The sequence below is a fragment of the Jaculus jaculus genome, chromosome 3 (assembly GCF_020740685.1).
Source record: "Jaculus jaculus isolate mJacJac1 chromosome 3, mJacJac1.mat.Y.cur, whole genome shotgun sequence".
Taxonomy (NCBI): Eukaryota; Metazoa; Chordata; class Mammalia; order Rodentia; family Dipodidae; genus Jaculus; species Jaculus jaculus.
Genome location: NC_059104.1, coordinates 186,718,831 through 186,731,135, shown reverse-complemented (window position 1 = coordinate 186,731,135; position 12,305 = coordinate 186,718,831). Strand labels below are relative to the sequence as shown.

Genomic DNA, 12,305 nt, shown 5'->3' with positions numbered 1-12,305 from the left:
AACACCAAATCAGAAAATAAACAAATAATAGAGCTTCTATGTGAAAAGTTTGTTGAGAATTCAAATGAAATTAACAAAAGCCTGAAGAAAAAAAAAAAACATGATAGACTGTTTTGTACCAATTTTCTCTTAATTAACTTGAAATAAAAATCTCAAGTTTATTCAGTAAGTGATAGAAAGCCTGTGTGGACTAGGAGCTACAGAAGTTGTAATAAAGACTTAATTTTTACCATCAAACTATGATGCCATAGTCAGGCAGCTGTAAGTTGACTCATCTGCCCTCAAAGAAACATGCTATCTATGCAATTTCAGGCCTTAAGAAAGCATGAGAAAATACTTTCCCCTTGGAATCATCTTCCATAATGAATTGTAACAAACCATAAGAATGTGAGCTGGCTTAGCAGACAAAGGGACTTGCTTGGCAGTGCCAGTCTATGTTCTTTTGGTTCCCTCTCTATGAACCTACTGCTACACACACACACACACACACACACACACCACACCACACCACACCCTCCTAGCTCATGTAGCCAGTTCAGTCAAGGGAACTGTGTTAAGGACAATAGAACTGCACTATGAAACATTTGGGCAACTGAGGCATACCAGACAGAGGGAAAAGAGCACAAGTCTGAAGACAGACACATATAGGCTCACAGCTCACCTCAGCCAGTGTCTGTCTGTGAAACCTTAAAATACTATCCTACTCTGCAGAGGCTGGCGTGTTAATATGATGTGGAGTGGTATGCTCATTTTGCGGGTACATTCAGGAGACCAAGAATACCTGGATCCGACCTTTGGTAATTAGGCTCGACCTTCTCTGGCTTTGTCCATCAGGCTTTCATTGTTGCGTTCACATCGGACATCATTCCCCGGTTAGTTTACTACTATGCCTACTCTAAGAACAGCTCGGAACCCTTGAAAGGCTACGTCAACAACAGCTTGTCAGTGTTCCTCATTGCCGACTTCCCCAACCACACCGTGCCTTCAGAAAAGCGGGACTTCACCACTTGCAGGTTGCTTTGTGTTAAGGTTTCAATCTTGCCTTTAAAATGTCTCTGTTAAATTTTTCATTTCCTAAACGTGTGTGCTACAATGGAAGAGATTTACTTGAAGCAACAAAAGACCCAGGGTAAATAATGTGTATCAGTGCTTTTCATACATTTTATGACTCTTGTTTTGAAAAATAAAATGCATGAAGTGGTACTGCTGTGGGTAAGGGCCATATTGGTTTTACATATTGTTTTTGATTTTTTTAAATTACTTTCAGAAACACTGCTCACTGGCAGATACTCCCTGGTGCCCTTTACTCAAAGTGATAATTTTATGTGTGTGTTTCACTTACCTGAGTTTAGCTATGCATCTCCAGAAAATAGTAAGGAGGACAAAAATAATATAATAGTGGGGCCATTTTACCAGTCACTGTGCTTAGATGTTTTCTTCAGTGAAGAACGTATGAAGGGGGATGTGTGAACTTCTGTTGTATCATATGAGGCTCTTTATACTGTACGCTAAAGTCATGAGGGGCTAAAAGATGGTACAGTGGGTAAAGTGCTTGTTTCACAAACTTGAGGACCTGAGTTCCGATCTCCAGCACTCGTGTGAAAGCCAGGTGTGGTGGTGAGCCTCTATTATCCCAGCACTGGGAAGGCAGATATAGAAAGATCTCCAAGCCCTACTGTATTTGAATATGTAGTGATTGTATCTTGATTCATAAGGGCAAAGGAGCAAGGTGTTGGATCCTTGACTCCATCACTTTCTGGATGCTGGTCTGACTCTCTGGAGAGCATCAGCACCAGACTCTGAAGCAGAGGAGATGCTAAGGAAAGTTACAGGAGACAGTGAGAAGAAAAGGGGAAAAGTCCAGTGTCTGTACATGCAACAAAGTAACATAGAGTTCCAAGAAAATAGAAATGGTCAACAATCTTTTCTATTCTTGAAAGTTCAAATAAGACGAGGTTAAAATGTCCTTCAAGTTTAAAGACAGAAGAGAATTGGTCCTCGTGGAGACAGGGTAGGAGAAAGTGTGTTGAACAGGAGTGGGAATAGTGACATCAGAGTTTGGCCACTGAGATGGAAGAAGTTTGTGTTAGAATTAGAGAAAAGTTTTGTCACTACATTTCCTATTTGTGATGTCCTAAAAATCAGTAGCCCATGCCTGTGATTGGATGTGAAAAATATGTTTCATATTACCAGGGACCTTCTTGTGACCTTACTTTTGTCCTTAATCAAAGGGTCTTAACAAAAAAAGTAATAAAAGTTAGACCAGACCTCCCCAATTTAAGCCTATAGGTAATTTTTGAAATTCCTGTCCATTTTTTTTTCAGGTACAGAGACTACAGAAATCCTCCTGATCATGAGAACAAATATGTCCATAACATGCAATTCTGGCATGTTCTTGCAGCCAAGATGACCTTCATCATAGTGATGGAAGTAAGGTGCCATGAGTGTCTCTCCAGTTTCTCTCTCTTCTTCCTTGAAGCAAATATTTCTGTTTATCAGAGTGAACATGACCTCAATGAAATCTTCCAAAGGAATCAATGTCACAAGAGGGAGCCAGGAACATTTTTAGCCAGTTGCCTGTTATAGGCTTACTATTGCTGAAGACACCACAGTGACAGAAAAGGAAAGGACAGAGCTCAGGGCAGGAATGGGAAAGGGAACACAGATTTTCAGAATGCAGCTATATCTGGTACCAGGGATATGTCAAGTTGGAACAATCTTGTAACCCAGCTCTGTTTATCTTTGGCAATTTAATCTGATAGCAAAACTAAATCAGCTAATGTTTGAGTTGGGATTCTCTGCCAGCTAGGTCAGTCTCAAAGCTGATTTCCTGGTCAGTGCATGCTGCCCTGTTTCTTTGGGATGTCTGGGGTAATTATGGAGAGGAGGCACCAAGAACCAGGGTGGAGGAAAGGGTTACTACAAGGGCCTGAGTAGGAAGCGTTAGGGAAAGCCCAGTGAAAACCCAAGCATCTGCTATTCTGATCGGGTTCTCTTGAGCTCATGATTCATCTAACAATTAGCTAGAGTTACAGACCAATGCACGGAGAGTGGCCTTACACATTCCTTCCCGTCCTCAAATCCTAATCTCCAGAGATAAGCATTCCTACTTCTAAGCTAATTATTTTACACCTCACTCAGAAAGAAAAAAAAAAAAATCCCCACCTGGTCTTGTCCTTGGGCGCTGGTTTTAGGTTCTAGTTACTCACTGACTTTATACTGTGATATTGTCATTCATATGTGAACACACCAGCAACAGCCGTAAAAACACTGACCACATTCATAACTCCATCTTCCTCCTTCCTGGCAATAGATTAACAGTATGCTTTTCATTTAAACTTTTCCATGATTTCTTGTTGTGAAATCCAAAATTTCAAAAAGCAGCATTTTGGGACTGGAGAATGACTCAGCATTTAAAGAGGATTGCTTGCAACCCTGATGCCTCAGGTTGCTTCCCCAGTACCCATGTAAGCTATATGCACAAAGTAATGCATGCATCTGGAGTTTCTTTACAATGAAAAGAGGCCCTGGCATACCTATACTTTTTCTTTCTTCCTTTCTTTCTTCCTTCCTTTCTTTCTTCCTTCCTTTCTTTCTTTCTTTCTTTCTTTCTTTCTTTCTTTCTTTCTTTCTTTCTTTCTCTCTTTCTTTCTTTCTCTTTCTCTCTCTCTCTCTCTCCCTCTCCCTCTTTCTATTCAAATAAATCATTAATTAAAACACTTGAAAAAAAATATTTTGACTTACTAGGCACCTATGCTTAATCTGATAAAACTTCATAGTGCTAACATTCTTTATTTAGTCCCTATAAAATGACTGCATATTAATTTTGCCACAGAAATACTGAAATACTACTTCAAATGCTGCTAATACGTGCTATATGTACTAAATTTTTAACATTAAATCACTCTCAACTCTTAAATAATTGCAAAATGTGTTCATCAGCGTTTCAAGTAAGAGGTAGTTGGAAAGGGTAGTCAAGATTGACATAGTATGACTTTATAAACATTATTTATATTTGTCTCATGTGTCATACTCTGAATATATTCCTCGACTGACAGTTCTCGCCTTTTCTCTCCTCCACCCCTTAAGTTATTAATAATTCTTCCTGAGTTTGTTACTTTTTTATTTGTACATTTGTCATAAGAGTGAGATCACCTTTCCATCCAGTAAATCACCTCAGAAACTCTTCTTAGTTTACAAGCTAATTTTGTCTTAGCCCATCTTACAGAAAGTTTCTGAGCTAGAATTACAGGTGGTTGATTTTTAGATCTTAAATATTTTAAAAATTCCTGAGTAGCATTTATTGTTATAAAAAGTCAACATCTAATGTTGCTCCCATTGTTTTTCCACCAGCTTTACTTGTAATTCATAGAAGGTTTACGGTCTTGCTCCCGTGAGGCTCGGCTTCTGGTGCTGTGTAAAGCCCAGTGCTGCTCATGTTTGCTCCGATGTGTGTGATCCTAGGATGAGTGAGCTTGCAAGATTCTCCCATGCCCCACTGTTAGGAAACTCACAAGGAAGTTACATGCCAATGGACATCATAGTCATTCTGGACACAACACTGCCCTTTAGGTACAAAGATGCTCAGGGCTGGGGAGATGGCCCAGTGAGCACAGTGCTTGCCATGCAGAAGGACCTGAGCTCAGAACCCCACCTCAAAAGCCTGAAGTCCTAGAGCGGGAAGCCAGGGAGGAGGGTCCCTGGAATGCACTTGCTCTCTTGTGCAGATGGGTTGGTGAGCTCCAGGGTCAGCAAGAGACCCTGTCTCAAAATGTGAGGTGGGCGTGACTGACGAAGACAGCAAGTGTCAACCTTGGCCTCCACATGCACGAGCACCTACCCACATGCAAACGTAGTACATACCCCACGTACACAAGCATCTACACACATAAAAACATGATACATACTCCATGCACACATGCATCTGCACACATACAAACATGATACATACTCCATGTACACATGCATCTACACACATACAAACATGATATATACTCCACGTACACATGCATCTACACACATACAAATTGCATTCATACTCCATGTACACATGCATCTACACACATACAAACATGATACATACTCCAGGTACACATGCATCTACACACATGAAAACATAATACATACTCCATATACACATGCATCTACGCACATGCAAACAAGATACATACTCCATGTACACATGCATCTACGCACATGCAAACAAGATACATACTCCACGTACACATGCATCGACGCACATGCAAACAAGATACATACTCCACGTACACATGCATCGACGCACATACCAACATGAGACATACTCCATGTACACATGCATCTACACACATAAGAATATGCATACATAGTCCATGTATACATGCATCTATGCACATACAAACATGATACATTCTCCATGTACACATGCAACACACATACAAACATGATACATACTTCATGTACACATGCATCAATACACATACGAATATGCATACATACTTCATGTACACATGCATCTATGCACATATGAATATGCATGCATACTCCATGTACACATGCATCGATGCACATACAAACATGATACTCCACGTACACATTATCTACACACGTACAAACATGCTACATACTCCATGTACACATGCATCGACGCACATACAAACATGATACATACTCCACGTACACATGCATTGACGCACATACAAACATGATACATACTCCACGTACACATGCATCTACACACATACAAACATGATACATACTCCATGTATACATGCATCTACACAAAAACATACATGTACACTCCATTTACACATGCTTCTACGCAGATAGAAATATACACACATTTCATGTGCATATGCACCTACATAAACACAAACAGCAGACTCCATGTGTTCATGCACATACACACATACATTCACATACACAAATTTTTTTAAGATTTTATTAATTTATTTATTACAGACACAGAGAGGGAGAGAGAGAAAGAATGGGTACTCCAGGGCCTCTAGCCACTGAAAACAAACTGCATGTGCCACCATGAGCATCTGACTTATATGGGACCTGGAAAATCGAACCTGGGTCCTTAGGCTTCACAGTAATGTGCCTTAACTGCTAAGCCATCTCCAGCCCCATATCCTTTAAGTTGAGAAATTTTCCTTGTATTATTTCATTGACAAATTTATACTCTTTTTTAGTGTCTTTGCTCTAGTTTCTGTTATGAAGAAAGGACATTTCCTGTTTTAAAACTCTTAATTACAATATTTTCTCACTTACAAAGAGATGGCCTTGCATCTTTGTTTTCTCTGCTATTCTTTGGCTCTCTTCATGAGTCCCCTCTTTGATTTTACTTATTATTTATTTATTTGAGAGAGATTGGCAGATAGAGAATGGGCATGCCAGGGCCTCTAGACCCTGCAAACAAACTCCAGACACATGTGCCACCTTGTGCATCTGGCTTACGTGGATACCGGGGAATTGACCCTGGGTTCTTTGGCTTCATAGGCAAGTGCGTTGACCACTAAGCAATCTCTCCAGCCCCTCTTAGTGAGTTTTGTCTTCTTCCTTGTTGGAGAGGTTATAGTACAGTGGTTAGTTCTTCTCATCCTTACAAGTGAGATGATAAGACAACATAAGGTCTAATGCAGAGGTAGCGAGCCATTCTTCTCATTAGAGACCTAACAAGGCTTAGCATCTCTGCACTTTGCTTTCAGGGGAAATCCCTGAGCCTCTTGTCTGCTGAGTACTCTGCTGTGCTCCGTGCTGCCCTGAGCGGGCAGCCGTCTCGGGGCCCCTGAGTCAGTGTGCTCTACTTCTCTCTTCAGAAACCACGCTGCCCTGTGCTACAGCTCATGCCCCTCACTCTGTTCACAGCCTCCTGCTATAAAAAATGAGCTGCTGGGCTGGAGAGATGGCTTTGTGGTTAAGGAGCTTGCCCACCAAGCCTAAGAACTCCCACATCCTCCAGATCCCACCTGTAGCCAGACACAACGGTGATGCAAGTAATACCACACATTACTACAAGGGGGCGCACGTGTCTCGAGTTCGTTCACAGCAGCTGAAAGGCACTGGCCTGCCCATTCATATTCTCTCTCTCTCTCTCTCTCTTTCTCCCTCCCTCCCTGTCTCCCTCTTTCTGTCTGTCAAGAAAGGAAATTTTGCGGAAGTGTGGGCGGAAAGAATGTCAGAGTCACATGTTGGGTCATGATTTGCAGAGACATTTATCATACAAATAACTGGGGGCTAACTCCACAATGCTCAACCCATTTTCATTAACAAGGAGGGTCTAATGGGAGGGGGTAGATCACAGATGAGCCTAAATAATGGTACCAAACTCCCTGTATTTACTGAAAAGAAAACTAATAAATTAAATTTAAAAAAGAAAAAGAAAATGATCTGTGCACATGCTTCCTGGATGCAGTACAAGGATATGATAAAAAAAAAAACCTCTGAAATTTCTAATGTTCCTGAAAAGATTTTCAAACTTAACAGGCTTGTTTTTAGTCCTACCCTACACTGATGCATTTTAAAGTCCCCTGTTATCTTCTTTCCTGAAAATTTCAAGAAATACAGAACAAATCTGCTATGTTCCAGGCATCTAATACCAATTACCAAATCACTAATGGCAAGGTTAAGTAGTGAAGTGTGAATTTTCTTTGCTGAAGCATAAGATTACAAATATTTCATTCTGCTTTCAGGAAGAAGTGGAGATTGAGGGCATTTTAAATAGCACCATTATTTCTGCTATTGCGTATTCAAATGCACATGTGGCTAATTCCATTGTGCGCAGATACAGGGCAGGACCTCTACAGCCTCGTCACCCTGTGCTTCCTAGACTTCCTATTGAATTGTTAACAATTTCAACAGTGTCTCTGATATTTCCTTTTACTTTTTTACTCTAGCACATTGTGTTTTTAGTTAAATTTTTGTTGGCCTGGATGATACCCGATGTTCCAAAAGACGTTGCCGAGAGGATCAAGCGAGAAAAACTAATGACTGTCAAGATCCTCCACGACTTTGAGTTGAACAAGTTGAAAGACAACTTGAGACTTAATCCTGATGAGCTCAACAAGCAAGTCATGATTGAAGGAAACAAGGTGGAGCTTGTGAATTCCATGCTCTGACTGGCAGAGTGGCTGGCCACGGGGTGGCCTTCAGGATCCACCTCTCTGGATTTGGGTCGAGAGGCCAGGAGCCATCTACAAGTTTTCTCTTTTGTTTTATTATTGACTCAGAGTTTGTATGCACGCTTATAGAGTCCAGTGTTACCAGGCCAGAGGAGCACCATCTTCAAGGCCTCCCCCGAGGACATTGTTTCTGGGGCCTCACAAAGGGTTGCTGACAGTGCAAGTGGGTAGAATCTGGGAAATCATGCAGTGTTGCCATTCAGAATGACTCCCTGGATTTTGGAACCCCTCACTCCCCAGGGCACCTGCACTTCTTTCCATCAAGAAATGTGTGACACAAAGAAAGGCAGCAAAGGCCCACCACATCATGTACACTCCGCCGTGTTCATTACAGCACACGATGAAGAGCCAAAATCAGGTGAAAACAAGAGCTTTCACTTACTAACTGGGTAGTTGTCATGGGAAGAGTTTACTCCTGAAATTGTCCTGCTGAATTAACTCCCATCAGAATCCCTAATGGGCCTCCAGGTTAATGCAAGTGGCTCAGTGAGTGTGTTTGAGAGAGTCCAGCCAGCTTTGCCAGCGCGTTTCCCCTTTGTCAGCAATGGTGGCAAGGGCATGCATTGTCTTGTGCAGAAATAGCAGTGCCAAGGTCTTGGATGCTCCAGGTCTCCTAGTACCTGAAAGATGCTGTGAAACGTAGGTGCGTTTTCTTACTACTTAAGAAATGTGCATCAGTTAATTTACCCACTTTATAAAGTGTTTGAATTGTTTCACCTTCTGGAATGTTCTGCATCATGAAGCCTTTTTGAGTATCAGCCATTTGTATGCTAGGTACAAAGTGTTTATGATGTGGTCTCTTTGCTCTAAAGAAACCCAATCTTTTACAAAGTTTACAGCCTTTTCACACTGATGCATCCCTTCCCACAATGACCAGTGCCTTGTTCCCATGCCTTTGGCGAGTGAGAAAATTATATGGTTGGCTGTTAGAATACATCAAATATACATTGTTCCAGAAGAACTGCCAGTATTGAACCCACAGAGTTTAACACAAAGCGCTAATCAAGAAAAGTAAGGGGATTGACTTGATAGTTAAGTGAAAATATATGTTTAACTCTTACAAATTTGGGGTTTTGTGTATGTACACTGATTTTTATTGCTCACTGAACAAAATATTACATGTGCCTGTATGTAAATTAGCACTAGAGTAAGAGGTGCAGTACTTGAAACTTTGATTGTAAATTACAGTTCAATTCCAAGGGAATTTTTTTATTACATACATACAAAGAAAGTGTACCACATGATGTGTAAGGTGACATCATGTTAATGCTAAAAGATCCTCATGATGTTGCCAATGTTATGGTTTCAACTATGGTCACTAATAAACATTTAAAACTAGGGATTAAGGATTTATAAAACTGTTCTGTTATCCACTGGGTAGACTTTATGGACATTTAGTGATCACTTGAAATCATAACTGAGAGGAGATTTTATATCTCTTGCTAAAGAAAACCTAGTCAGAGTTACTAGAATATGAGCCACAAATACACTGTGGTTGGCATGTCAGGTCACCTACAGTGTGATTGGCATGTCAGGTTATCTGTGGTGTGATTGGCATGTCAGATCATCTGTGGTGTGGTTGGCATGTCAGGTCATCTGTGGTGTGGTTGCCATGTCAGATCACCTGTGGTGTGGTTGGCATATCAGATCACCTGCAGTGTGATTGGCATGTCAGATCATCTGTGTAATGAGTGATACATCTGGTCATCTGTGATGTTATGGGGCTGCACCTTGCACATGGGACTTACTGCTTTCTTCTTGGGTGCTAAGGAAAAAGCATGGTTTCTTGGAAATACGCTTTAATTTTTATGGCTTAAAAGTATTATGGAAGTAGACTATATGAAAAAGACAAAATTAACTCATGAAATTATCTGTACACTGCAGCTTGTGCTGAGTCTTTAGAGTAAAGGGAGAATCTAATGAAAGAGTAAATTGTTCAGAAAACAGTTCTCAGGATTGCTTGGTGTTTTCTTTTAAAACACCATTGTTAAACACTTTCTTTGTAATCACCTTGCAATTTTCTAATGGCTAGTTTCTCTTTGTTTTATAGATTTTTTTCCTCCTTCAAATGCTAGTATTGCTTTCCAGGAAGTTGGCTAGCCAGAGTCAGGAACCCAAGTGATTCAAGTGCGTGTGTCACATCTAATTAAATGCACTCATTGGTGCAAGAGGGCTAAGGCGGAAGTGCCTGCCCACCAGGGATGTGTGCCATTGACAGGCTTGGCTGTGGCTCTTATGTGCCATATTGAAGGTGTTGTTTATTTTTATTTTAAGTAATAGTCCAGGAGACATTTGAAATCATACCTGATGTTGTAATTTTAAGTGCCAAATCCAATATCAGGAGGCTCTTTGCACATTTCCTCTGTGATTACTACCTTCATCTTTTTACTTTTATCTTATGTACACAAAAAGCACAATCCTTCAAACAGACTCCATCGAGATACGGTTGTCCTCATTAAATGAAATGCTGCCGTGATGTTGCTGCACCTCTGGACTTCTCTTGGGTTTAATCTTCACTTACCCTCCTTCTTTCAGCCTTGCAGTTCAGAGGAGAAGCAGAGGAGAATTGAGGGAGAAAAGAGAGTCCCTTCCTTTGAGTCCTTTGAGTGATTTTTCTGGATGCAGCTGTGGGTGGGAGGAGGCGACTCTCTTCCCTGTGACATTTAAGAAGGGTGAGAAAGGACTTGGAGACATGCCAAACTGGCAGTTGACAAACATTTCTAGAGTGATCCCACTCTTGTGGAGAGGAGAATTGGTGCCTCTTATACAGGAGAATTGATTGCTTTGGAAGATCCTCTCTTATATTCCTTTTATTTTGGTAGTAGTTACTATGTAATTTTTTTTTTCCAGGCTTTGGTGTCAGCCACAACAAATCAAATAACTATCGTGTTACTGTTTTTCTAGACAAATTTTATCTTCTACTTTTCTGTGTAGTAATCAAACCGTGACTGTTACTCCAGCATTATGTAAAAATAAATGAGAATCTTAAAAAGCATATATAGTGTGGCGTAATTTGCGTGAGATATCTGCTTCCATCTCTCCAAACATTTGACTGGATTTTTCTTTCCTGGTGTGAAAGTGTCTTGAAATTACCCCCAAAATACTTTCTTGCATTCTTTCCTTCCTTCCTTTCTTCCTTTCTCCTTTGATCACCCTTCCTTCCCTCTCTTCACCTCCCTCCTTCTCTCCCTCCCTTTCTGCCTTCCTTCTTCCCTTCCTTCCTCCCTCCCTTCTTCCTTTCTTCCTCTTTCTGTCATGGATATACAGGTATGCAGAAAAAGTTGTCTTAAGTAATATGCATATAAATTTAAAGGAAGCCACATTCACTCAGTGAATAAAGTAGTACTTAATTTCAAGCTACATTTTTTTTGGGGGGGGGGGAATAAAAGGGTTTATTTGAGTTTACAGGCTTGAGGGGAAGCTCCATGACGGCAGGGGAAAACAATAGCATGAGCAGAAGATGGACATCACCCCCTGGCCAACATAAGGTGGACAACAGCAACAAGAGAGTGTGCCAAACACTGGCATGGGGAAACTGACTATAACACCAATAACCTGCCACCAACAACACACTGCCTCCATGAAGCTTTAATTTCAAGTACCATCAGTTGGGAACTTAGCATTCAGAACACCTAAGTTTTTGGGGGACACCTGAATCAAACCACCACAATCTGCCCCTGGCCCCCATAAACTGATACCCATCCATGATGTAAAATGCAATGAATTCAGTCCAACTTTAAAAGTCCCCATAGTGTTTATAAATCCCAATGATGTTCAAACATCCCCATAGTCCAAGATCTTTTAACTGAGCCATAGTGCCAAAATATCTCCCCCAAACCCATAATGGCACAGGATAAACATTCACACTGCAAAAGATGGCATTGGGCATAGCAAAGAAACATTCAGCCAATACAAGATTTAAAACAACCAGGGAAAACATCAAACTCTGTAGCTTCAAGTCCAACAACCCTAGCCAGTGACAAATCTCCAAGTCCAAAAATTCTAACCAGCAATCAGTCTCTGGCATTCCAATTCCACCCCTCCAGCTAGGCTACTCACAGTCCTGGGAAACTTCATCTGGGGCCAGCAGCTGTCCTCAGTAGCCATCTCGTGGTCCCAGCACCTCCACTGGGTCTCCACTGC

At 41.0% G+C, this 12,305-nt stretch overlaps 1 protein-coding gene across 3 annotated transcripts in view; it reads left to right on the top strand.

The window, feature by feature from the left end:
- Ano5 (anoctamin 5) overlaps positions 1 to 11,150 on the top strand; it is a 62,515-nt gene extending 51,365 nt beyond the window's left edge. For all 3 annotated transcript variants that reach the window (XM_045145237.1, XM_004650662.2, XM_045145238.1), the window contains 3 exons: positions 835 to 1,013; positions 2,325 to 2,430; positions 7,878 to 11,150. In XM_045145237.1, the coding sequence (XP_045001172.1) occupies positions 835 to 1,013; positions 2,325 to 2,430; positions 7,878 to 8,099 (507 nt within the window). In that variant the 3' untranslated portion in view covers positions 8,100 to 11,150. The remainder of the gene's footprint in view (positions 1 to 834; positions 1,014 to 2,324; positions 2,431 to 7,877) is intronic.
- The last annotated feature ends 1,155 nt before the right edge of the window (positions 11,151 to 12,305 follow it).